Source organism: Lytechinus variegatus, chromosome 19 (genome assembly GCF_018143015.1).
Source record: "Lytechinus variegatus isolate NC3 chromosome 19, Lvar_3.0, whole genome shotgun sequence".
NCBI classification, from domain to species: Eukaryota; Metazoa; Echinodermata; class Echinoidea; order Temnopleuroida; family Toxopneustidae; genus Lytechinus; species Lytechinus variegatus.
Window position 1 is genome coordinate 10054858 of NC_054758.1, and position 27242 is coordinate 10082099.

Here is a 27242-nt window from a genome sequence, read left to right on the forward strand (position 1 = left end):
TTAAATTATGTGCAAATCAGCAGCAGAACATGCATTAGTATTCTGAAGTGCCTTTCATGTATTTTCATGCTTCTTGACTATTAGGGTAAACTATACACAATGTTTCAGGGTTTTTTAAGAAAAGAGCCATTTTGAAAATATGCAATGAATTGGCTCTAAACAATAATTTGATGATTTCAAGTTTGGTGTTGACCTTTAGGTTTTGAACCGTTTGTGGAAACAAGGTTTATGATGCTGACGATGAAGAAGATGAAGAACTTGAAGCTTGAACTTGAAATCAGAAGTTGATTAAAAAATGACTAAATCTCATAAGCAGCATTTAGCATTATTTCTGCATATTTGATGTTTACATGTAAATACATAATTTTGTTGTTGTTTTTCTTGTCTTGAAGCCATATTCGTGTGCAAGTTTGAGCTTTCATAGCCCTTCTGTGTAAATTTCATTCATTGAATCTTAAATGTACAGTAAGTTATTTTGGTGAGTATGTGTGATAGAATAAATACCAAGTGTATTTTTTGAACAGTTAGCTCATTCGAATTAATTGGCCCGGAAGAAATCTCAAAATTTTGAGCTTTTCATAGCCCACCGAATTGTCATTCGGTTAGCAGAAATCTTATCGTGATGCTGATATAATTATAATAGTGTTTTTATTACAGATATCTCATTTTAGCTTCATTGCTAGCAGTTATCAGGATCATTTCAGCATGATACAAGGAACTCGTAAAGAGTGTGCTATCATTCCAATTTCTTATGAAACAAGAAATATCTCATTGGATGAACCTTGTTCACAATGATTTTGTGATCAATAACAAATTTCAAACAATTGTGATTGGTACTAAGAATGTTACGATCATTCCAATCTGGTGGGTGTGTCATAAAGATCTTCGTAAGTTAAGAGCGACTTTAAGGACGACTGATGATCCTTATGGTAAATGATATTCACCATTAATATTCATTAGTGATTATTTAGCACGTAAGAAAGGTTCACTAGTCATTCTTAAAGTCACTCTTAACTTACGAACAGCTCTATGAAACGGCCCCCAGGTATGAAACAAAATAGAAACCTATTTATATGCCTTTGCTTGTAGCTCAACGATTTGTGATCAGTTATGTTCTTCAAACACGAATAGTGTTTGGCATTGTGGTGGGTGCATGAATGTACAACAGTCTGTGTAACCAACATTAATCTTGAGTGTCACGTTGCAATCAAATGCAAAACTTTGTGTTACTCGTCCATATAGTGATTGAGTGCACTTACTTGCATGTATACATTGTATGACTCTATCTACATGAGCGACAGTGTTGAAATGTGCAACATCTCTGCTACGTGTGTGTGATAGTTGGGTATTGATAAATTATTTTCATTTTGTGGTTGTAGTATAGTTTGACAAATGTACAATAGTTCCTTTTGTGTTAATTTGATGTTAATAGTCTTGCCTAATTGCTGTGTTTTGTACTTGGGGAATTGCCAATCCATAAAATATATTGTCTAATTGTATGTTGGTTTCACTAGAAATGCTATGAAAATGTACCACACATTATGATGAAATGTTTAACCCCAAGTATGTTGTGTTCTATTTAAGCCTATTTTTTCATATAGAACAACCAATAAGAAAAAAATTATCACAAAAATCTCACTTAAATATTTTTATTTAAACTTTCTGAATGGATTAATTTTCATATTTAGTTTGCAGGAGTCCCTCTTTTCTTTGTGACAAATAACTGAAAGGATTTTTTTGTACACCTTTGAAAACTACATTCAATTTGTATCACACGTATACATGTAGATAGCTAAAGCAAGTGTAAACATAATAATTGTTGAAGGAAGTACTTTCCATATGTCCGTCCATCACTGTCCATTATTAATGAGGTATATATATATTTCATATGCCTTTTTTGTTTTGTGTAGAGGCCATCAATGAAAAATAAATTTTGCACATTTTCACAAAATAATGCCTTGTTTGTTTATTTTCTGAAGTATTCTTTATTACTGTCCTGCTATGTTTGAAAAGAAAATGTAAGATGGAAGTGTTATCAGTAGTCATTTTGTTTGTTAGTTTAATGTTTACCTCATCTGTAACAAATGAACTATCATAAGCAATAGAGTAATTTTACCCTTCAGAAATGATCCTTCTTGTCACAGAAGAGATTTAAGATTTTTTTTTACAAAAGAAAGGTGTGTAGGTAATTATTTGTGGAAAAAAAGCTCTGGGTTAAATGAGTGTAACTCCTGGCTCAAAATATATATATTTTGTTTATTACATAGATTGAAATTTATTGAGAAAATTTCAAAATTTGATAAGAGAAGATGAAGTTATTGAATTTTCAAATTCAAAGCAATATTTTGTTTAAACAATTATATGCATGTCGTCATGAATATTCATTAGGTAGGCTGATAGTTAAGGACTTGATGTGGTGCTATATAGCACCAATTCCTCGACTACTCAAATCTTATTGAATCTTATTGGGTGTCAATATTTCAAGACCATAGAAAAAGGGGGAGGAGAGTTTGGAAGGAAGAAATAAGAGGGGAAAAATGAATGAAACAAAGGAGGGTAATGATCGAAAAAAAAACTTTCAGGTCTGCATTCATGATTATAAAACGAAAAAATCGCTCGCTCAATTCGCGCTCATATTGCCTTGAATAACCTTGAATCAGATACTGGTATGCTCAAGAGGATAACTTTTGACTTTAGAAATCACTTCTTCTTGTCAATGTACAAATTACCGTATTCTGCTCACTATTCCAGTTTCATTACTTTGTTTCAGCAAAACAAGCTCCCCTTGGTTTAATGGAGATACATGTACGAACGTATCCGGTCCACACGGTAACATAAAACGTTGCTTTAAAGGACAAGTCCACCCCAAAACACAAAGTTGATTTGAATAAAAAGAGTAAAATCCAACAAGCATAACACTGAAAATTTCATCAAAATCGGATGTAAAAAAGAAAGTTATGATATTTTAAAGTTTTGCTTCATTTCACAAAACAGTTATAGGCACATCCTGGTCGGTATGCAAATGAGGAGACTGATGACGTCATTAACTCACTATTTCTTTTCTTCTAATTATTTGAAATATAATATTTTCTTGTTTTCTCCTCATTGTCAAGTGAAAACGATCAATTCCTCCCTGAATATGCTGAGCATGTGGAATTAGCAAATGAAATATTGTATTATTCAAACACTAAAAAACAGAAGAAATGGTGAGTAAAGGACATCATCGTCTGTCTCATTTGCATGTGACTGAGTTGTGCATATCACTGTTTTGTGAAATAAGCAAAATTTCAAAATGTCACTACCTTATTTTACATCCGATTTTGAAGAAATTTTCAGCGTTATGCTAGTTTGATTTTTCCATATTTATTCAAATCAACATCTGGGTGGACTTGTCCTTTAATTTGTCTGGCCAAGTGGAAACATCAAATACGCAGGTCTGCAAGTGATCACATCCTCTCGATGAGGCTACCGGATTTCAAAACAAAAATAAACCATTTCCTCTTTCCATCCACCCATTATTAATGATTTCAAGAAGCTTTCGACACTGAAAGCTGTTTTGGAACTTTTAACCCAAACTGAAAACATGCTTTAAATTGTTTTATGCTAGCTCTATAATTGGAAGTTCGTCTCTCTTTTTTTTTTGGGGGGGCGTCAACTCATGCAAGGGATGTGCTGTGGCTTGTGTCATGCAAATTTCTACTCTATTTTCAGGCTGCTGTGTGCTATAGCTCCACCACTTTGCCGAAATTTAGGATGTAAGGACTATTTTTGATGGTAATGATGGTAAACACACAAAGACATAACGCATAGGTCTATAGAACCAATGGATTATGACGAGATAAATTTCGTTTCGACCAAATTAAGAACCAAATGTTGGTAGCATCGGATGTCGTAGTATTCTTTGATTGGCTGATAGGTAGACCTTTTACGTCACCGGTTCGTCATTTGATTTGCCGTATAGAGATAGGGCTATTTTATGACAGAATTGTCTTGCAATATGGAGCGTTTTGTCGTTGGATGTATAGGCCTTCTGTATCTTCTTCCACTTGCCCATGGCACAGGTAAGAATAGGGTTCATTCCACAAATTGGCGAATCCATACGTGTCGTACGGGACATTTCGACAACAATTTCTAATCTCTTAGCTGATTACTTGAGTGATAAAATTTTCTGTTTTTTGTCGATGATGAAGTTATAGTGGGAAGTCATGTGTAAAATTGATATCCAATAAAACTCAAGACTCAGATATGCCCCCCACGACACGCAACATTTTCACCACTAATTCACCCATGGACATTTTAATGTTGGTTGTCATTTTTTACATGACAACCCAGTAGCACAATATACAAATTAAAGTTTCTTGTTTGTTTGGACAGTAGGTTGATTTTTTTTGGAAAATGGCTGGTTTTCTAGCATGCTGCACCCTCCAAATGGTAGTGAATGTAAATTTGGAACAATACTTCCGGATGGCCACCTTTCAGTTCAAGTGTACTCTTTTTTTTTATTTTTATGATTGACATACTTTGTTATATATTGGGCTTTTTAATGTTATTTTTAATGCAGAAATGATCAGATTACGAGATCCGAAATCTCACCATGCCGACATCCTTTAAAAGAGACAATGAGATCCGGATCTCATCCTTTCCACACTTTTTAGCAGAGATAATTGGATGACGAGATCCTGAATCTCACCATGCTGACATCCTTTAAAAGAGACAATGGGATCCGGATCTCATCCTTTCCACATCTTTTAGCAGAAATGATCAGATGACAAGATCCGAAATCTCACCATGCCGACATCTTTTAAAAGAGACAATGGGATCCGGATCTCATCCTTTCCACATCTTTTGGCAGAGATGATCAGATGACTAGATCTCGGATCTCATCATGTCTACATCCTTTAACAGAGATGATCAGATGACGAGATCTCGGATCTCATCATGTCTACATCCTTTAACAGAGATGATCAGATGACGAGATCTCGGATCTCATCATGCATACATCCTTTAGCAAAAATGATCAGATGACGACCTTTATGTCTACATCCTTCAGCATAGATGATCAGATGACGAAATCTCGGATCTCATCCTTTATACATCTTCTAGCAGAGATGATCAAATGACGAGTTTCTTCGTCATTTGATCATGTTTTTCATCACAATGGTCATAGATTCTTTTGATGAATTATTTATTGAAGTGATGACGTCACACTATCTTTTTCAATTCACTGTTTTGCCCGAGCTGAATAATATATGGTTATATATTACATGTTTATTTTCTATTTTCAAAAGGAACTGCCCAGACCAGTTTCCTCATTTCAATTTTCCTATTCATTAGCATAAACCAAGTAAGTGTACCAATTCGTTGGTGAAGGCTGTAGTTGGCCAATCAATTACTTTCATTATTTGCTTCGATCCTCGTGCAGGAACCGCTCGGAACAACCCCCATGACATTCGACTAGTTGGTGGTGCAACTCCATTCGAGGGGCGGGTTGAGATTTACTACGAGGACGCTTGGACGACGGTATGCGACAAAGGAATCCGCAATGAAGAAGCCAACGTCCTTTGTCGGATGTTGGGACACATCGCGGCGAGCAGCTTCCGCTGCTGCGGGGCATTCGGTCGAGGGACTTCGGAAAAAACGATACGTGATGTGCGATGTGAAGGGAATGAAGCGAATATCACGGATTGCACATTTGACCATGGTGTGGAACAAGAGGGTTTTTCTTCTTCGGATTATCACTATAGAGGGGTTTTCTGTGATCATTCTGATGATCTAGGAATAGCATGTATACCAGGTGAGCCGTTTTTCATGAAGGTCTTCGTATGTTACAAGTGACTTTAAAGGTCAAGAACGACAGGGGATCCTCTCCTGTGGTAAATGATATTAACACCCAATTTTCATTGATGTTGATTAAGAGCTTAAGGAAATTCAAATTCAAATATATTTATTCCACTTCCATCAAACAAAAACAAATTGTATACCATATGTAAACATAAATATTTGCATCCGTTGCAAACAAGATAATGATACATATGTTGTGAAAAACACTTCGACAATTTGGGCAACATATTGTAGGTTTAAAATATGTCTACAGTTTTTCAATAGAAATTAAATTAAGATGGAAATGGAGGGATCCACTAAAAAGCAATGCTTGTACAATGTGGGCCCCTCAAAATATAAATAACACGACAAATAACAAAATAAAAAGTATAAATACAAATGAATCAAATGAGAAACAAATAAATAAGTGAGAGGGAAATACTCACAAAATAAATACAAAATGATCAAAAATATGTAGTTTGATAAAGGACAAAACAACCCGCCCTAAAAATATCCACCCTTCCCCACCCCCCCCCCCCCAGAAAAAGAAAAGAAAAGATGGATGGGTGCTGCTGTACGTAGATAGAACACATACCGTTGTGGACTCAAGCAAACTGGTTTCAATGATGTGTATAAAAGGAGAAAAAATATATAAAATAACCTGGAAAGAATATAATGCACGAAAAATGTGATTGATGCCGTAAACAAATAACCGGTAGGAAGGCGGATAAGCGGACAGGAGAGGAGAAAAAAGATGAGAGGATAGACACAATAATGAGCACATCTGAGGACTTGTGTCAGATTTTTTTTTAATAAAAAAGGATAATTATTTTATGTTTTAATTGTAGTCTTTAAAGTAATAATGATGACTTGACAGAGATGATGAATTAAACTTAATTTGGGAGTATATTATAAGGTTTTAATAGAGATAATTTGAATTTATTCTTAAAAGAGTTCAAATATTTTGCATTTGTTATATCATTATGAAGTGAGTTCCATAACTTCGGTCCATCATATATAAATGTGTTCTGAGCCCGCAAAGTTCTTAAAAGTGGTAAATGAAATTCACCCAATCGCCTTGTTGGATAGTTGTGAATGGATTGATTTTTTGGAAACATTGAATTAAATACATTTGGGAGGTTGTTGTTGTTGTTGTTATAGTTATACATAAACTGACCGAGATTAAACAAATATAAGTCATCAATTTTCAATATTTCATGTTCCAAAAAATAATGGGTCAGTATGAGACAAATATGCCGTGTGACCATGGACCTACCACTCTGACAGAGTGGTAGGTCCATGATGTGACATATAATACGTAGAGACTTCTTTTGTAATAGGAGTGATTTGTCTAAGAGTGTTTGTTGTGTATTACCCCACGCTAAAATTCCATAATTTAAATAGGGCAATATAAGGGATGAATATAATGTAAGCAGGGACGATAATGGTAAACAAAATTTAAGCTTGTTAATTATACCAATGTTGCGTGAAATAGTTTTACATATGTTATTTATGTGAAATTTTCATGAGAGCTTATTATCGACTGTTATTCCAAGAAACTTAATATGGGATACATTTTCCAAGGGAGTTCCATCCAAAACAATATCAACACGAAGTGTATTTATAGAGTTGCTGAACAACATATATTTTGTTTTTTGAAGATTTAGTGACAATTTATTTGCTCTTATCCATTCGGTGACATTTTCTAGTTCAGAGTTGATTATATTAGCAAGGTGAAGAGGATTTTTATGTGAAAAAATAAGTTAGAGTCGTCCGCAAAGAGAATGAAAGAAAGAACATCTGATGATCTACAAAAATCATTAATATAAACTATAAACAAAATCGGGCCTAAAAGACTACCCTGGGGATCTCGACAATTAATTTTTTTTTCATAAGAGAATTGCAACCGTTTAAAAAGACACATTGCTTCCTATTCAAGAGGTAGCTCCTGAAACACTCCAAGGCCTTCCCACGCACTCCATAATGATGTAATTTGTTAAGTAAAATATCATGATTAATGGTGTCGAAGGCCTTGGAGAAGTCCAGGAACAAACCAATTAAATGAGAAGATTTATCGATTGAATGTGCCGCCTTTTCAATGAAACTCAATAAAGCATGTGTGGTGCTATGCTTTTCCCTAAATCCAAATTGGGAATTTGAAAGAATATTATTTGATTTGAAAAAAATTTACAGTTCTTTTATATATAATCTTTTCAAGTATTTTCGACAATGTAGATAACAAAGAAATAGGGCGGTAATTATTAACATCTAATTTATCACCCTTTTTAAACAAGGGAATGACTTTCGCAATTTTCATGCTCTCGGGGACAATGCCATTAAGAAGTGACAGATATTGACGATATTACCCCCTTAAGAAGAAAATTATTGATGTCATCATGTCCTGTACTTTTTTTAGAACTAAAATCAGAAACAATATTAATTATCTCCTGATTATAAGTTGGAGCGAGAAACATTGAACTAGAATTTGGTGGGCCTAAAAATTCAGAAAAGTGTTTTGTTGCGGGAGGAATATTACTTGCAAGATTTTCCCCAATTGAAGAAAAGTGATTATTCAGGATACTACAAATTTGGTGGGAATCTTCAAAAATAACATCGTCAGATCTAATTTTGGTAATATTAGACGGTTATTTGACATATTCATTGCTTGTTTTAAAACTTTCCACGTATTTTGCATATTACGCTTGTAAATTTGTAACTGATTAGTAAAATATCTTTTCTTTTCTAAACGTGTAATTTTTTTCAATATTAGATAGCCAAGACAGATAGCCAAGCGCGATTGGTCAATTGCGCGTCACGTGGTATGATCGAAATACATGTATTTTCCCAGCCGGTCCACCTCCGATGAATATATTGACCAACCGGTCCGTGAATATATTTTTCTACGTGTATGGCGCCCTCTTGTGGATTAGCTGTTACCAACTACACGGAAATAAAATATGTGGGACTAAAGTATCTGGACTGGACTCTAACTTAGATCTATGGCTAGGCCTAAAACAAACTTGATTTGATTAGAAAAGGGCCATTCACTGCATTAGAGTAGTAGTAGACTAAAGTTACATCTAGATCTATACCAGTTCCATCAATCACTGTGACTATCGTAAACAACGGGCTGCACGCATCGTTAGGCCATTTTTATCTACATGTACATCATTAAAGGCTATCTAATATAACAGATATTGACTGATGGGATGTGTAAAAAAAATTCTTTGGACCGCCTAAAGCATTAATATTTTCCCTCGTGATCATAAATCCGGCGGTCCAAAGAATGTTTGTATTACACACCCCATTAGTCAATATCTGTATAATGTATTTTTGTAACAAGTATATTAAGTTTGGATTGCTCAGAGCGCTTCATTTTGTATTTATTATATAAATTATTCTTCCTATTTATCGAATGCAAGAGCGATTTGGAAATCCATGGGAGCTTCGGTGATTTTTTGTAGTTAGATGTCTTATCTCTAAATTTTGGAATATGAGTGTCAAAGTGTAAATTAAAAATGTTCATAAAATTTTCAAACGACAAGTATACGTCATTATCAAATACACAAGACCAATTAACATCGTCTAAACTAGCACCCAGACGAGCTCTATGTTCGTGTATTACTCTTCGTTTAATGGACGGCTATATATGTTACTGAATCTGTCTTTAAAGAGAAATTAGTTTTTATTTAATTAGTAGAAATTAGAAGTGATCAGTAATATCGGAGAGTAATATGAAGGAGTCGGGTGGGGGAAGAACGTTACAGAAAATATTATCAATAAGAGAAGCGGATTCATTGACTTTGCGTGTGGGTTTAGATATTAAAGGTAAGTAAGAAGCGGATAAAAATATTTCCAAAAAATCTTGTGTGACATTATTTGGTTTTAATAAATCAATATTAAAATCGCCCATTTTAAAGAAAATTTTACTATCAAAAATTTGATTTTTAACCAAGTCTGAGAGATGATCTAGAAATGATTTGATATTCGAACTCAGAGGCCTGTATATAACACCTATGATAATGTTTTTGCTGTTAGGGATAGTAATTTCAATAAAAAGAGATTCAATTGTATCAGTCATGCTGTTAAGCTCGTCTCGAACTACATAGGCCTAATCATAAGATTGTGAAACATATAACGCAACGCCCCCACCCACCCTATTTTGCCTGTTGGTAACTAAAAGATCATATCCATCGAGAGCAATTGGAAGGCTTGAATCATGAGAAAGCCATGTTTCGGTTAAAGCTACTACTGAAAATGTTTGCATGGTGGGATTATTCAAAAGTAACCGTAATTCACCAAAGTGTTTGTTAATACTCCTAATATTAAGGTGTATAAGAGAAAAAGAGGACATATCAAATTCTTTAACAACATTATTAAACTGGTTATGGGTGACTTATTCAGAGCATGGACTTTGAAATTGGTTTTCAGTGTCAAAATCATAATTCAACTCTTGTGACGATGTAACATGATTTTCAAAGGAAGTAACATACGGATTTATGTTCGATTCACTTTCTACTAATGGTGGTCTAAACAGGTCAAGAAAGTCATCATCGTTAATTGAATTGAATGGTGTATCTACCGAATTTGCCATATTAAAGAAAAATCAGAAAACGCATTTTTTTTAGATGACATTAAAATGTCTAAAACAGGAACAGTGAAATCTGAAATACAAGTCCTGGTCAGGAACAGAAAAACAACAGTCACGTGCATGAATGAGAAGAGGTACTGAAGCAAAAACGAAAAGAAAGGGAACTTACAACATACAAAGCATGATACACAAAGGCGGTTCAAGGAACCTATGAGCATGATGAGAGAAGAGGCAAAAGGAGTCCGCTTATTGTGTATTGAAGGGTGAACAAGCCGCAGTTTTGAGCATGTGCATTGTCCGTTGCTTGAGCCCACGAAGGCACCTGTAGAGGGCAGTAGAGAACAAAATAATGGTAAACGAAAATGACGTATCATGTAAGGGGGGTTCAAGCGAGAACCCGATTTCACAAAACGAAAATGTATACTTTTTTGAAATTACACCCTGTCAGAAGTATGGAGCAGAAATCGATTAATATAAATCATACGCATTTAATAGCAAAGTGTTTAATCATATCTTAAGAAAATGGAAAAATAAGAACTCTGACTTTGATAACAAAGTTAAGGTCAGATGTAAATGGATAAAGTGGAAAAAAATTTGCATCTAAATAATAAAGATGTATCTCCTTAAAATTAAAGTAACATTTGTGTATATTTTGTTCTAGCATTACTTATACAAAGTATTGAATCATGTGTGAATAGGCTTACCCACACTGAAAAGATGCTGTTTTGATGGGTACTGTGTATACATAAACGGGTGTGAGCGGAGGCCGTAATAGTTCCAACTGGATGAGCGATTTGTATAATTGTTGAAGACTTCATTGAGAAGGAATTAGCAGATTTGATAGAACAATAAACTACATCTTGTAAATTGTAAATCTTGTAAAATTATATATTTGTAATATCCTAAAGATTTTTCCACATTTACATTGTACAGATTCATTTAAGCATATTACGATATAACTGTCGAAAAAAAAATCTGCTTGAGTGAGCACCACTTACTTTTGAAAAGTTAGTGAAAAATGATTTGCGCAGAACTTGGAAATAGTTATGCGAATAAAAGTAGACCTTAATCATGAAGAACATGTGGAATTTAGCTAGTAAATTGATTTGATGATATCTTTTACCTTTTTAACTTGTTTCCTTGCCCAAGACACTTCGAAGGGTGCATTGCGCCCCATCCCACTCTCCCACACACCGAGGCCATCTTGACGATATTTGCTTTACACTGAGCTGTGATTTACATGAAATGCCTAAGGCTTCATTTTCATTTTTTTAATCATTGTAAAGCTTGGGAAAAGTGTGGAGGAAACAAGTATCAAATTAAAAATCAAATGTAAACCCACTTTGATGACACAAACTTAGTGAAAAATGCTGGAGATGTCTGATATAAGCTCTTGTTCAGATTCAGTTATATCCTCAGATCCAGCTGGCACACAAAAGGGTAAAGGTTGTGCTTACTAAGTGTTGAAATTTCAATTTGGGCGGCAAAATTGTTACAAGATGCTGGAATGTATCCGTTTTATTTCAATCGACTAAAAGTGCAAGGGAAATGTATGAGAAATGTTTCGCAGGGTAAGTTTGATTTCGCCCTTTCCCCTTGACACAGCGTGAAAACAAGCATTTCTGCGAGCTTTACAAAAATGGACAGTGCTCACTGGAGTGTAAAATTCTGTCAAAACTTTTACTTTCATTAGATAGATGAGACGCAAACCCAAGATTGTATGTGCAAAAATTACCCACATGTTGTATATTTTTTAATTCCCAGGGCTTTTTCAAATTATAAACTTTTTTTTGATACGCACTGTAAAGGTCACGACCCAACAGGGTCGGCTAGTTCTCAATATCTAAATTATTTTAGAACCAAACGACCATGATGGTTCATGACCCAGAGTGAATGTATGAAGTACTATGCGTAATAACAAGGTTGCAGTGATGAGAGGGATCGTATGGAGGCTACCCTCTATTATTATTAAGGAGGATTAAAAGTTCACCAGTCGCTCGTATGTCTATAACGAACAGCCCTATAAAACACCTACCAGGTGGGCGTTTCATAAAGCTTTTCGAAAACTTACAACTTCACGCAAGACTGGAACATGTTCTTAGATGCTCAGTCAGCTACATAGGGGTATATCCTTTATTAGCATAAGAAAGTGTCACCAGTCGAGCGCAAAAACTTACAGCTTTATGAAACACCCGACTGATGGGTCTTTCATGAAGCCCTTCGTTGGTTGACTTTACTCACGACTGATCGATGGCCCTTTCTTGCACTAAACGATATATACCTTATGTAGCCGACGCAGCACGTAAGAACATGTTCCAGTCGCGCGAATAATTAGTAGCTCTATGAACAGCCTTATGAAACACTCATGAGGCAAAGAAGGCTAGACTGCATGCTCAAGAGTAATATGCTATCGAATCCCAATGAGAGCTCACAACTGAATCCAAATTTGGTATTCAACTGGGAGCACGTGGCAACAGTAGGTAGGCCCACGTGAAGTCGACCCATTGAAAACTGATTGGTCTCAATTTGGGGGCCCAATTGCCAATGGCAGGAAATTTGTTTTTTAATAGGTCAAATTCTATTTCTATAATTGAATTGACTTTTCAATTGGTATTTTAATTGATAATTTGGTTCAATTAAAATATCTGAAACCATTTGAAATTTTCAAAATATTCATTACCTGGGAATCGTATCCCCCAACCGTCGAGTTGACTAGCTCAGGTACAGGTGTTCCATAAAGCTCTTCCAAAATTATTTTTTTCATACGACTGATGACCCTTTTTTGTGGTACTTCATATATCCCTACAAAGTATAAAATTATACAAGAATATGTTCCAGTCGTCGTAACTTTACGAAGAGCTGCATGATGCACCATCCAGGTGTTGTTGCAGAATATTTTCCATCGACGGAACCATCATATACCAATGAAAAGAATCACCTCTTCTAATGATCAATGTTCTATGATTACCGGTGTTATTTCTTTTATTCATTGTATCGGATATCTATTGGTTTTCCATAAACATGCAGCTGATATTCGTATTCACGATGGACCAAAGCGTCCTGGTCACCAAAAGGGCAGAGTGGAACTGGCACAGAACCTCCAATGGAAGGCTTTCTGTGCCGAATCAATGGACTTAAACCTTGCCATCGTCCTTTGCCGGATGCTTGGAGAACATACAGCTAAATCCTTCTATGATATCGAGTTGTTGGACCATGAAGAGGGCGCTGTCCTGAATGTCACTTATTCTTGTCAGGGGACAGAAGACAACGTCGCTGACTGTGAGCAACAGAACAGGACCACTCTTAATTGCAGTCTGGAACGATGGGTGTCAGGGATCACGTGCGTCAGTTGTAAGTATGTTTCCGAAGTCCTCAAAATTTATTTTGACTGCCAGTTTATACATGTAGGTAGATCAGTCATAAGGGTGGTTTGGGGTGAATCACTCATTCGAGGTTCTAATTCAATACCGCAGCCTACGTGGGAGAGGATGTCTCGCACCCCTTTCCAACCCCCTCAAACAACCTCTTAAAAACGCCGTGAATGAGAACAGTTATTTTGATATGGCCTGCTCAGGAAGTCCAGGTTATTCATTTATTGCATTCTGATAAGTGTGTTCAAAACACATTTCCTATTTGATGTGGAGAATCAAAGCACTGGCTGATTCAGGAAAGGGCTCATCCGGCCCGTGACCCCCACCTTTGAGAAACACAAAAACGTTTTATGCCATGCATACGCAAGTGAGGACCGTTTTTTTCTTGTCATCTTTCTCCTGAAAATGATCTCCATGTTGTAGGGAAAACCCTTTTTTTGCCCCCGCCTTTTGTAAAGTCCTGGTTCCGCCCCTGAATCAAACCCATTGAAAAATTCTTATCATTACAGTGCCAGTCCGCCTAGTCTCCAGAAAGGATGATGAGGGAAGAGTTGAGGTCTATCATGGAATATCTTGGTCTGCTATCTCCTATTCCTCCTGGAACTCCCGCGCTGCTGATGTTGTCTGTCGCATGCTCGGCTACGTAGGCGCTTCTGCAGCGTACCGGGATGAAGAACTGTATGAAGCGCCCTCTGTGAATGTCCTGTTGGAGAGAGTCATCTGTAACGGAACAGAAAGAAACATTGCCCACTGCAACATGTCGGAGTTTCACAGGCTGACTTACAGCCCAGACGGATATGCAGCCGCAAGGTGTCAAGGAGAGAGTATGTACATAGATCATTTTGGAATGGCAAGAAAAATGATATATCTCCTACGAAGTAGAGTATTGTGTGCAGTGTGATTCAGATAATTCGACTAAGATATTGTTCTCTCAAGCTGCCAGGTCCCATAAACTCCTACACCCACATTTTTAATAGGGACTATGTTTATGCTTTTCTTAATCTTAAATCTTCTTGTGTTGTTTACCAGAAACGATCAGTCAAACAAAATCATTCACTGCAATTAAATCTTAAATATACTCTTTTGTTTCCTCATAACCGTGCATAAAGTTAATTAGAATTTCATATTTGGCAGAGTGACGATGTATAGACCTCATAGCAATATCGTCCATTTAGGCTTCTAATTAGGCGTTAGTATGTATACGTATATCTCGATACTAAGCCTATGTTACTGTCAACAAATTACCCTTTCACTTCAGTGGATGTCCCAATCAGACTACAAGGAAGCGAAGACACAAATTCGGGAAGGGTCGAAATATTCCACTACGGGTCTTGGGGTACAATCTGCGCAACTGGCGACATAATCAGGACGACCGGAAATGAGCACTACGCCATGAACATCGCAAACGTCCTTTGTAGGATGCTTGGGTTCCCGAGGGCGTTGTCCTACGAGTGCTGCGGTCAGTACGGACATGGGACCGGAGGAATCTACCTAGACACCCTTAAGTGCAGTGGCAAGGAAGCCAACGTTCTGGAATGCCCAAAGAGCGACCAGGGATTGCACAGGAGATGCAACCACTTTATGGACCTCGGAGTCATTTGCCAGCCAAAAGGTTCGTCTTCTTTGATGCATAGATCCAACAAACATAAAACGTGAAACAGGACCGTGTCTGAAGATGAATATTAGGAATGTAACGCTTTTCGTGTGCATGTATTTTAAAGACCTATACAATCTGTAATGATATGTTGAATATATTAAATTCTATATGAATGGAACAATTATAGTTCGTATGAAAATGGGCATAAAACGTTCAATATAATGAACTTATAAAAAATAAATCAAACTAAAAAATTCAAACCCTATTCAAAGGGCAGCCTAATAATGGAAAACTGTTGCTCTGTATTTGTCCCAAGACATTTCTTTTAACCCGTCGGAGACTGTGGCAGCACATATAGTCTCTTGGAAACGCTTGTCAAATTTTTCAGTTTTTAACTCTGCCTGCTTACAGTTGACTATCGCATCCGGCTTCTTGGTGGACCATCCCCACTGGAGGGCAGGGTTGAAGTGAAGTCAGACGCCTCTGGCACTTGGGGGACAGTGTGCGACGACAACTGGGATTTGACAGACTCCAACGTAGTCTGCAGGATGCTCGGCTACGAGCGGGCGGAAAGCTACTCCCGCGGTCTGTATGAGAAGACGTCCAAACGTAGACCTATCCTCCTTGACGAGGTCGAATGCGATGGAACTGAGACGAACATCGGACATTGTCGAGTTCATCATCGGCATGACTGCTCACACGACGAGGATGTGGAAGTGAAATGTGTCGACTGGACTACATCTGCGTCGTCAACCCCAAGTAACACAAAGAAAATAACAGGTAAAGGTATTTTCTCTTACCATTTTCCAAAGAATGGACCCTTCCACAACTGTACCTTTAAAACCACTGAACTAGAAACACATATGCATCAAAGGCAGTATTAAAATGGGATATGCGTCTTTCACAGTTCATCTTTCCTGCATTTCTGATTGATTTGCCTATGATAGACGATGGAAATACTCTTGCAAATTTCCTGTACAGAAAAGACACGGCCCTTACTTTTGGGAACAGCCCTTGTTTTTTGACAGTGGCAACCTACTTTGAGTTCTTATTAATGTTGGACATACATTTCCTACATTATTCTGTAACACGTGCGCTTTAAAAGGGATTTGTCAAAAATCCAATGTTCTGGTGAGTTTGCGTCCGACCAGATGACCTCTCGGTTAGAACCAACAGATATGTAGTGCTTTGACCTATCTTTTTTAAGAGTGTTTCGGTTTCTGTTTATGGTAACTCCCGCAGGAACTCGGCAGGACCGCATTTTTTTTCAGGTAAACGCCAAGCTGGTATATAACCAAGTACCTATAGGTAACACTTTACGTCTGGCTAATCAGTCATACACTGTTAGAAAAAATAAAAGAAGTTCCTGCAGCAGAGTCTCGAGAATATTTGTGATCTTACCGAATTGCGTAATCTTACAGAAAATTGGTACTTGATGTATGGAATCTTACAAATTTCCTTGAATAAAACACCCTTTTCCCCTTTTTAAACAGACCTGTTCTGTTAAGTTGCAGAAAAATTCTTGTTTTATGAATTTACAGAATGATTCTGTTATTGCTTTCTACAAAATCTTCTGTTTATTTTCTGTAAAATCACGGTTTTTTTTAACAGTGTAGCGGCTGACCTTGTTGACGACAGATATTTCTCTCGGGTCTCTTTATCCAAGTGGAAACAATGGGAGAGTGGGGATTCGAACTCATAGCCTTGCGATTATGAGTCCGATGCTCTAACCACTGGACCACACGACCCCTTGTTGTTACATCTCTTCTTGGTAATGTGTTCCTTTCAAACAAGGCGGAACTGAATGATCTACTATGCAACGGCCAGTTGTTGCCAGAGAATAATAATAATAAACAGTTCTTGTATAGCGCATACCACAATTGTCACTATGCACTTCCAAAGGACTTGGATATTATTACCCCAGCTGTAGCTTGGCAGCCGTAATTACAAAGATTACAGCGCACACGCATTTCAAGGAATAAATTCCTGCCAGGTACCCATTCACCTCACCTGGGTTGAGTGCAGCACAATGTGGATAAATTTCTTGCGAAGGAAATTACGCCATGGCTGGGATCCGAACCCACGACCCTCTGTTTCAAAGTCCGGAGACTAATCCACTGGGCCGGCTCCACAGAGAAGCCGTCAATAATTATTGTTATTCTAGGACTTTTCTTCATTGGCACTTCTAAGTGGTTTTAAACAGTAAATGTATGGACGTTTTCATATCTAGGCCACTATTTTCACACATACGTTATGGGATTTTACGATCAATGACGTTGAATGTTTCTGAGCAGACAATGCTTTTGGTATAGGACTCTTCGGGGGGGGGGGGGGAGGGAGGAATCCAACCTCGGTAATAAAATGTTGTGTGAGATAAGTAAAATAAGTAATAAGGAAAGCATAATGATGAAAGTTGAGAGAAATCAGATAAGCAATGAGAAAACTATGGCCGTTTTAATTGAATCTCTAAGACAGTAAATTCCAAATTGGCAACTGGGTAAGTAAATTCTGACCAATGGCAAGGACAACTTTCACATAGGCCTTGTACTTGATTAACAGGGACTGTGGTATTCTAAGTTACTAGTACCCTTGGGCAATGATATATAAGCAAGGTAGCATATTTTATTTTATGTCCTCTTGACAGAAAAGCATTATTTTAAGTAATACTTCTGAATTTGAATTGTCGATGTGTATAGTGATTAACATTTATTTATTTTTATATATATATTTTTTACAAATTTTGTAAATCATAACCTTTTATTTTTTCTCCGATGTCGTTCAAACTTTCATCTATTAGTCTGATCCCCCCTTTTCCTCTAAAAAAGACATGTTATTGGGTAGGATTCCCTTAAACGCAAAATAACATGCTCCAGGACCTCGTCCCCCACCCAAAGCTTTGTTTTGGCTAGAACGTTATTCGCCACTAGAAGTGGTCAATATGACATTGATTATTGATATTGTAATATGCAGATACTGGCGAGAATTTGGCAAGGAACAGTGAAGTCACGAGTAGTGCGATGCCGCCTTGGACCGTGCCAACAAGAAGAACATTCGGTAGGTATTTCTATTTTATGAGAATGATTGACATGTAATTTTTAAAACGACCCACTTTTGAGAATCAGGAGTAGGCCCCTCACACAGAAGAACATGCCATCATTTTTGCAGCTATATTTCGGTAGAGAATGACGAAATACCTCGACAACCCAAATCTTGTGGAATCCAGCAAAAGAGGCAACTATTTGAGTTATCTTATAACTGGAGTCTCTTATTTCTTCTACTTTTAAAAGAAAGACATACCACTAATCCTATAGACTAGCGAAACTGTCCAGGTTGAATAAATGCAAAACAATGTATAATTATCTTGATTTTTGTCATTAATAGGGCGTTTACATTCGTTTCGTATTGGACAGTTTGAGACTCTTCACTGAATGCTTGACCTTTATTTTTTTTTGCCAATGATAAATTTAAAGCGGGTATAGTGATGTCAGAAATTGAACACCGGGTAAATTAAAGGTGAAAATGCTATGTGTCGTTTGGGACGTTTGTTTGGACAGCAGGTTAAATAAAAAGTGTTGTGAGAATGGCCGATATTTTTGTATCTGTAAATCACCCAATATTGATCATTATATTTTCCCATATATCTTCATTTCTCTCCATACAATTTGTTTATGAATTATTCATAAAAGCAAAATAACAATTTATACTTGTACACTCACTACATCAGTGGATAAACAGTGCAACCAAATGCAATTCTAATTTGGTAGCACTATTCTGATTAGTTCTTGGTCAGTTTACTGAGAAGAATACGCATAGGATGATGACCTTAATAAGCCTTTTCATTTACCCATTAATCACTAGCTTCAGCGTTACGGTGCCCTGATTTGCGTTATGCTATCAGCAGATTTATTTATGTCAAACTTATTTTCACTTTTCAGCTTTAATCATTGCACAGGCGGTGTACATTGTCGTTGCCCTGATTGTCATTGTCTTATTGACAATACGAATGCAGCACTATAGGTATTGTATGGTGTTTTTTTCTTTAATTCATTTTAATATTTTGGCCAGTAAACGGGGTAGAAAGAGAGGAAACTGAAGGTTTCTCTCAGAGCAAAATAGGACAGTTTAGCAATCACTTCTCAGATGCTTTACGTAACGCAGCTAATCTCTTGTCAAAAGCTTTTCATAACAAAGCAGACTTTGTCGAAAATCGGTGAATTAAATCCCCAGTGTCGTCCTGGACTCTTGGCAAACGACATGCTTGCAATTGTTTGTCCAGTCCGTATTATAAGACGATGTGCTGGTCCGGTCCAAAAACTCTCGACAATGACTTTTAATTTGTCCATTGGGTTTGGGAGGCAATCTCAATAGATTATCAACGTTGCAGAAAGCATCTGTGATGTGATGCTAAAATACGCTATTGACAAAGAAATCAAACGACGACAACAATAGCTGATGTCTCAATTTTATTTTGAAATAAATGTATGAATATAGGTTTGATCTTTATCACTTTTTAAGCTTCATTATTTGTTAGTAGTTATAATTTTATAAAACAACCTCTTCTAAACGAATACTAATTGTATAAATCAGTGGTCATTAAAGTAAATATTGAATTGTCGCAGTAGTACATTTCAAAATGCGTAATGCAACACCAGAAAACTAAAACAACACCGGTCCCGAACACTTTTACACCAGACATGGCTGAAAAGTGTTGACAAACACCAGTTGAGAATCAACCCAGTTTTCTTTACCAGCCAGTGTTGTTTCAACACACATCTAGCTTAATTCAAACCAAAAGACAATAGTTTTCAGGCCGTTTTTTGGTTAGAATATTACAAAGGAAATGTGATGTTGACCGGCAAAGAGAGGTCCAAACCAGACATTTTACTCTAGTGTTAGGTTTACGGTGATCACGTCATATAGGTGTTAATACAGCACCATTTATGTTCAATCTCTATAGGGTGTAGTCTTAACACCTTAGGATGTGGTACTCTAGTACACCGATAGTATTACCGATTTGTTTCACTTTTAACACGCCAGTTTTAACAGTGAGTCAACATCTACTGTAGATATATGTATGTGTGTGTGTGTGTGTGTCTGGGTGTGTGTGTGTTTACAATGATTAAAACGATACAAGAGGATAACCATCATCTACAACATCATAATAGATTTATACACACACACACATATATATGTGTACATACATATATATATAGAGAGAGAGAGAAAGAGAGGATGCCTGTGTGGGTGGGTGATGGTGTGTGTGTGTAAATCTATTACGATGTTACAAGTGGTAATCCTGATATTTTTTTAATTTTGAGCATCAATAATTAAATATTTTAAAACTATGTTATTTATGATAGAGCACAATTATTTAGACCGTCTTGAAACAAAACATTTCGGGACATCAAATCTCTTTGAATATAAACGGTAGATGACGTATTACATAAAGTTGTTCGTAAGTTCCCATGGTTACGTACGACCGGCATAAGAACACGTCATCAGTCTGTGTAACGTACCAACACCTAGCTCTGTAAAACACCCCCATTGTTTTCGTGCACTGTTCTCGTGGTCAAGTGCATTAATATTTGAGTGGTCTGTTTTTACAATTTTTACCGTTTTTTCCTTTTTATTACAGGCGAAGAGCAAGAGCATCTAATATAACAGAGATTCCTTTAACGGGAGATGTCAAATGAAAATTTTACTCATCGGCCGGGCTAGACCTTCCCAAACATTTCGATGGAACACTGGCGTACAGAGAGAGAGAGAGAGAGGGGGGGGGGGTGGCTTGGTAGCCACATGGACCCCAAACTTTCCGTGACCAAGAAAAGAAGTAGGAAGGGGAAGTAAATGAAGGTAAAAGGGAGAATCTGATATTACTTTCTGAATATTACGTCAAAATCTAACGAAAAAATAACATTTCTATAGTATCATGTAGGATTTTTTTTCGCTTGCAGCTTTTCAAAATATCGTAAATAATTGGTCTCAAATTCGTGAATGGTGTCAAAAATAATACTACTTTACAGTATAATCAGGGATCGCGGAACGTGATAAGGCCTCCAGCCCCGAGCCCCACTTATTTTCAATAAATGTGTACCCCCCCCGTAAACTAAGCATCTCATTTTTACTTTTTTAACATGATCATTCCCCACTCTCTGGCCCGTATTCTGAAGTCGGGTTTAACCTAAACTCAGATCTAAAGTTGTGGTTTTAGTATGGAAAGCCAATAGTGTCAAAATTTTTATCAAGTTGTATGTTTCTTACGTTTACTATGCTCTTTCCTGATTCATCGATGGTGAAGACAATCATCTATTTATACTTCCTAGGCAGTTATGAATGATTTAAGATGAGCTGAAGTATGATATCTCTTCTGTATAGTGATTTATGTGACAATTGGCCATCCGTATTTAAACCACAACTTTAAACCTTGGTTTAAGTTAAACCCGACTCAGAATACGGGCCTCTGGCTCATTCCCCCCCACCCTCCCCACCATTTCATCACCGTTCATCGTAATAATGGTGATTCATAGAGCCTTAAATTAACTTATAACCCGTCCTCGACTCGGTTTGTATAGTGTTTACGATTATTATATTGATGATAATCGTTTCACAAGCATGAGTAGTTGATTTTACGACAGTTGCTCCGTCGATGATTATTGCTCCGATGGAAAACATGCACGTTAGTCCAAACATAACACCTAACCTTCAACACCCAATAAACCCCAATCCTAGTCTTAACCTTTCTTTCAACAAAAACTCTATTACAATTCTAAACCTATGCCCTCTGAGATATCAAAACAACAGCAAATGTCGTGTCACCGAGCAGTTGTATCATGTTTATTTAACAATACGAAATATAAACTTGAAAATCAATAATACGATATATTAAACTTTAAAATCAAACAAAAGCACTTTTGGATACCGAGGAACTTGGGTGAAAGAATATGTATCTGCTGATTTCAATACGAATGCCATAGTTGGAGACATTTCACTTTCGTTTCAGTAATTGGTATACGCTTTCACATTTCAAATAAACTATACAAAATGTTAGTAGTTGTAAACTGATAGAGTAACAGAAATGTATAATGCATTGTGCAATATATTATACATGACGACAACTTGAAATAATTCAAATTGTGAGTATGATGGAAGTTGTTAAATAAAGAAAACTATCGTATTTTGTTGATTAGTAGGTGCATATGATTTTTTATTGTATTTATTGTTGGGACTAAAACATAAGAGGTGAAACGAGATAATCTCCTGAAGGTCGTAAATCCCTGTAGCTGCGCCAAGTTCCTCTGTGCGATTCTTCTGGAGACTGTCTCGTAGTCAGTCATGCATGCAAAGATCCATATGAAAATGGTACCAAAATAAGAAGAGTTGGTTTGAAATAGGAGTTAGAACCACTTTAGACCATTCCGAGAAAATCTAGTTTATTTTATTCTATATTACAATATTTCTATGCTAAACGAAATTGTCATGAACATAAAATTGGGTATAAAAGAAATTTGCCTCTTCATATATTTAAAATAATATTGTTTAATTACCTTTGTGGATCTAGCTCCTTTTGCAAACAAACTTAAATGGATCTCGCCCCTTTTGAATGAAAATGAGTTGCCAAAAGCTGTTGTACATGTATAACTTTGCACATTTGTATTTCTTCTCCCATACATGTACTGTATCGAAGCAATAGCTTTGATCCAGCTGAGGCATGGCGGCTTGTCATTGTTCTAAACCCACCTTCACCCGACAAAGGGAAATCATCATTGGTATAGTGTCGAAAATCTGTCTATCTGACGGTCAATCGGATTGGGTTCGCCCTAGCCATTAACCCGTCTCTGTGGTCTAGTGGTTAAGGCACCGGCGTTCAAAGCTGGGGGCTCGGGTTCGATTCCCGGCAGAGACATTTTTTCGGCATCACCAATTTTTCCAAAGGGTAGATAGCTCTGGGGAACCTTGATTTAAGCTACGCCTACAAGCTACGCCTACAATTGTTCTCTTCATCCATTTCTTTAATATATATATATAAACCTGTGTAGGGCCTTAATGCTTTGTCTCCTTTATATTAAAATAAGTTCCAGCAATGAATATCTAACGTGCATTAAACCAGCTGTCATTTTTCGCAATTTCTCAGAGGACAAAATAAAAGAGAAAGTGTAGAGGACTCACGTCACGACATCAGATTGCCCATTGAATATTCATGAAAACATGCATAGAGCTGTTTACAGAAAAATTACAAATCTTCAAGATGTCATAGCTTCATTATTCCTTGTCCGATTATGATGAAATTTCCAATGTTTATGTTTTCTTTACGACCTTTCACACGGTAAAAAAATCGTCATTTGAATGACGATTCCAGTAAAAAAAAGATAAGGCTTATGACGAACATTTAACACGTGTGAAACCCGAACTAGAACATGATTAGAATCACGAACGCTAATCACGCAATCATTATTACAAGGATTCAAGATTCACGTGTGAAAAGGCCTCAAATCTCTTCATATCATTTTCAACCGGGAGTATTCCTTTAAGAAAGGCAAATGAATATGATAGATCATAACAGGAAGAAAGGGCAGGAGAGAGGGGAGAGAGAAGGGGGGGGGCTGGAGATATAAATAGGGATGAACTGGCCTTTATTGAATGTTATAAGATTTCGGATCGTTGCTGTAGCTAGGCTTTTAACCTATGATTGCTTCCTCCCCCCACCCGAGAATCGTTAAAATCTATATATACATTTCCAAAGGCTGAATTCGTATTTTGATACTTTGTGGTAGTGATATGATTCGAAATATAATGTATGATAATTATGTAATATCAAATTTCCTTCTGGTGATAAAGCAGATCTTCACGTATTCATGATAAACTGGAAAACAATGACCTAACATAATATGTGCCATAGAGAATCAAATTGATTTTAATATTCATTGGAGGAAAACTTTAAATTCATAATAATAATAATAATAATAATAATATAGGATATTTATATTGCGCACATTTCCACCTTGTTAGGTGCTCAAGGCGCTCCTATATTACCCGGCTAAGTTAGGCGTTCATAGCGCACACAGCTTCTTAAGGAATTACTTCCTACCGGTACCCATTTACCTCACCTGGGTCGAGTGCAGCACATCGTGGATCAGTTTCTTGCTGAAGGAAATTACGCCATGGCTGGGATTCGAACCCACGACCCTCTGTTTCAAAGTCCGAAGACTAATCCACTGGGCCACAACGCTCCACATTTCATGCATATGATATTTAGATGATGGGGTGTCTTAAAACACTACGCAGACGCTTTTAGGAACATGGATAATCTATTGTCAATATCCATTCATGACAAAGGTTTCTTTGTCGAAAATCGAATAATCAAAACGTCATTGTCGTCGATGACTCTGGACAAACGACATATTTGCAAGAATCCGACGACGATCAGCTCTCCCGGTTCACGAACTGTCGACAAAACCAAACATAAACTCTCAGCTGTGCATCGTTCACTCGCTCGGCCACTAGTATTACTCTAGTTGGGCCTCGTACTACTAAGCAAATTGGTGATAGGGCCTTTTCTACCGTTACCCCCGAAACATGGAACTCATTGCCTTCCCTAAAGACTTCCCCCAACACCTTCCTCATTTAAGAAATGTCTAAAAAACTTTCCAATTCTAATTTTCTGTACGGTTTCTTTATAAAATGTTCATAATTTTGTAGTTATTACTCTTATATTTTATTCTCCCGCTTTTTGTGTTTCTGTTACTTAATGCGCTTTGTATGTTATAAAATGCGCTGTATAAATGACGTGCATTAATTATTAACGTGATCTGACAGGCATTTTCAATAAATTTACTATATTGCAGAATCCGTCCCCGTTGCAAGACTAAAAAAAACTCGCGAATAATTATTATGATTATTTATTCATATATTATTTATTTTCTGGGAGGGGGGGGGGGGCAAGGGCACTATCATAGAATGCACAATGATTCAATTTTCTTAACCTTTTATTGAATTAAAATCGATTCGAACCCTGCAAATTTCTAGAATGCACAGTTATTCCATTTTCTGAGCCTTTTATTGATTTAAAAACGAATCGAGCCATGTAAGGGACTAATATAGCACCACATCAAGTGGTAAATATCAAGGCGTAAATATTCATATCTGAATTATACGCGCCTGAAAACCCAAGATAACAACAAGTCCTCAACTTCTCAAATTTGGCCACATTTCTAACCCACAATGCAACTTTCCGAGTTGCATAGTCTTTTAATTTCACAAAATAATAAAGGCCCACTGGAATAATGACAGACAAGTATTTCTATTCAGTACATGCATTCACATCGCAATAAATAACGTTACCAAGTATATCTAATTATCATATAGAGATCATTATGTTAAACAAGTACTTTTCCTCTCACGTTTCAGCTTCTCTCTAGAAATAGACAAGTTCGTAGTCATGGAAAAATTTGGTCAAATGACCTTTCATTTCTGTTATTAAAATAGACAGATTTCAAAACATGATATCGCGTAAGCATGCCTTACATAGCATTATGAAGAAATTGAATAGACCAGGTGACTAGAATAGCACACCAATGAACACGTGAAGGTATTTTTTTTGCATTTCTACTTTGAATGCATTCTATAGCATGTTGTACAATGTACTTGGCAAACTGTAAAATACCAGTCGTTCGTGGACACATTGTTGTTTTGTATATACATGAAAAAAAGTGCAAAAGGATATATATGAATAATCGAGACATCAAAGTTGGGGCTTATCTGAATAGATTTTAAACCACTTTGTCACATTCGTACCAATGGCCCTCTGATCATGCGCAGAGTGAAATACGAACCGACTAATTACTGATGGTCAATATTTCAAGACCATAAAAAAGGGGGAGGAGAGGTTGGAAGAAAGAAATAAGAAAAGAGAGGGGGGAAATAGATGAAACAAGGGAGGGCAATGATCGAAAAAAAAACTTTTAAGCATTCAACGAAAAACATCGCTCGCAGTATTCGCGCTCATATTGCCTTGAATCGCCTTGAATAAGATAATAATTTGATAACTTATGACTTAAGAAACCCCGTTGTTTTCATGTCAATATGTACAAATTACCGTATTCTGCTCACTATCCGAGTTTCATCGTTTTGTTTCAGCAAAACAAGCTCCCCTTGGTTTAATGGAGATACATGTACGTACGTATCCGGTCCACACGGTAACAAAGAACGTTGCTTTAAAAGAAAAGTCCATTCAAAACACAAAGTTGATTTGAATAAAAAGAGTAAAACCAACAAGCATAACACTGAAAAATTCATTAAAAGCGGATGTAAAACAAGAAAGTTATGAAGTCTTGCTTACTTTCACAAAACAGTTATCCTGGTCGGCATGCAATTGAGGAGACTAGTGACGTCATCAACTCACTGTCTATTTTTTTTATTTAATTATATGAACTAAGAAATATTCTAGTTTTCTCGTTATTATCAAGTGAAACAACGATTAATTTCCTCCCTGAACCTGTGGAATTGGCATTGTCTAACACTATATGTTTCAGTCAAGCGTGGTCCTTATTGTCAAATCAGTGAAAAGAAATGAAATGTTATATCATTCAATCATTAAAAAACAACAGAAATACTGCGGAAATCATCGTCTGTCTCGTTTGTATGTCACTGAGTTGTGCATATCACTGATTTGTGAAAATTAAGCGAAACATTGAAATGTCACTTTTTAATTTTACATCCGATTTTGAAGGAATTTTCAGCGTTCTCCTTGTTTGATTTTTCTTTATTTATTCAAATAAACATTTTTTTTATTCTGGGATGGATTTGACCTTTAATTTGTCTGGCCAAGTGGAAACATCAATACGCAGGGCTGGAAGTGATCACATCC

At 36.6% G+C, this 27242-nt stretch overlaps 1 protein-coding gene across 1 annotated transcript; it reads left to right on the top strand.

Annotated features, from left to right (window-relative positions):
• Positions 1–3654: 3654 nt before the first annotated feature.
• LOC121405657 (scavenger receptor cysteine-rich domain superfamily protein-like) lies at positions 3655–21466 on the top strand. The gene is made up of 9 exons (XM_041596553.1): positions 3655–4061; positions 5423–5794; positions 13439–13762; positions 14292–14606; positions 15041–15394; positions 15791–16159; positions 18350–18433; positions 19315–19396; positions 21015–21466. Exons 1-9 carry the CDS (start codon positions 3977–3979, stop codon positions 21070–21072), a joined length of 2043 nt encoding a protein of 680 aa, XP_041452487.1. The 5' UTR covers positions 3655–3976; the 3' UTR covers positions 21073–21466.
• The last annotated feature ends 5776 nt before the right edge of the window (positions 21467–27242 follow it).

Coding starts and splice junctions, on each gene's coding strand:
- LOC121405657 (XM_041596553.1), top strand. CDS start 3,977: ATGACAGAATTGTCTTGCAATATGGAGCGTTTTGTCGTTGGATGTATA. Junction 14,607..15,040: donor CGCAAGGTGTCAAGGAGAGA/GTATGTACATAG, acceptor CTTTCACTTCAG/TGGATGTCCCAATCAGACTA. Junction 18,434..19,314: donor GCCAACAAGAAGAACATTCG/GTAGGTATTTCT, acceptor TTCACTTTTCAG/CTTTAATCATTGCACAGGCG.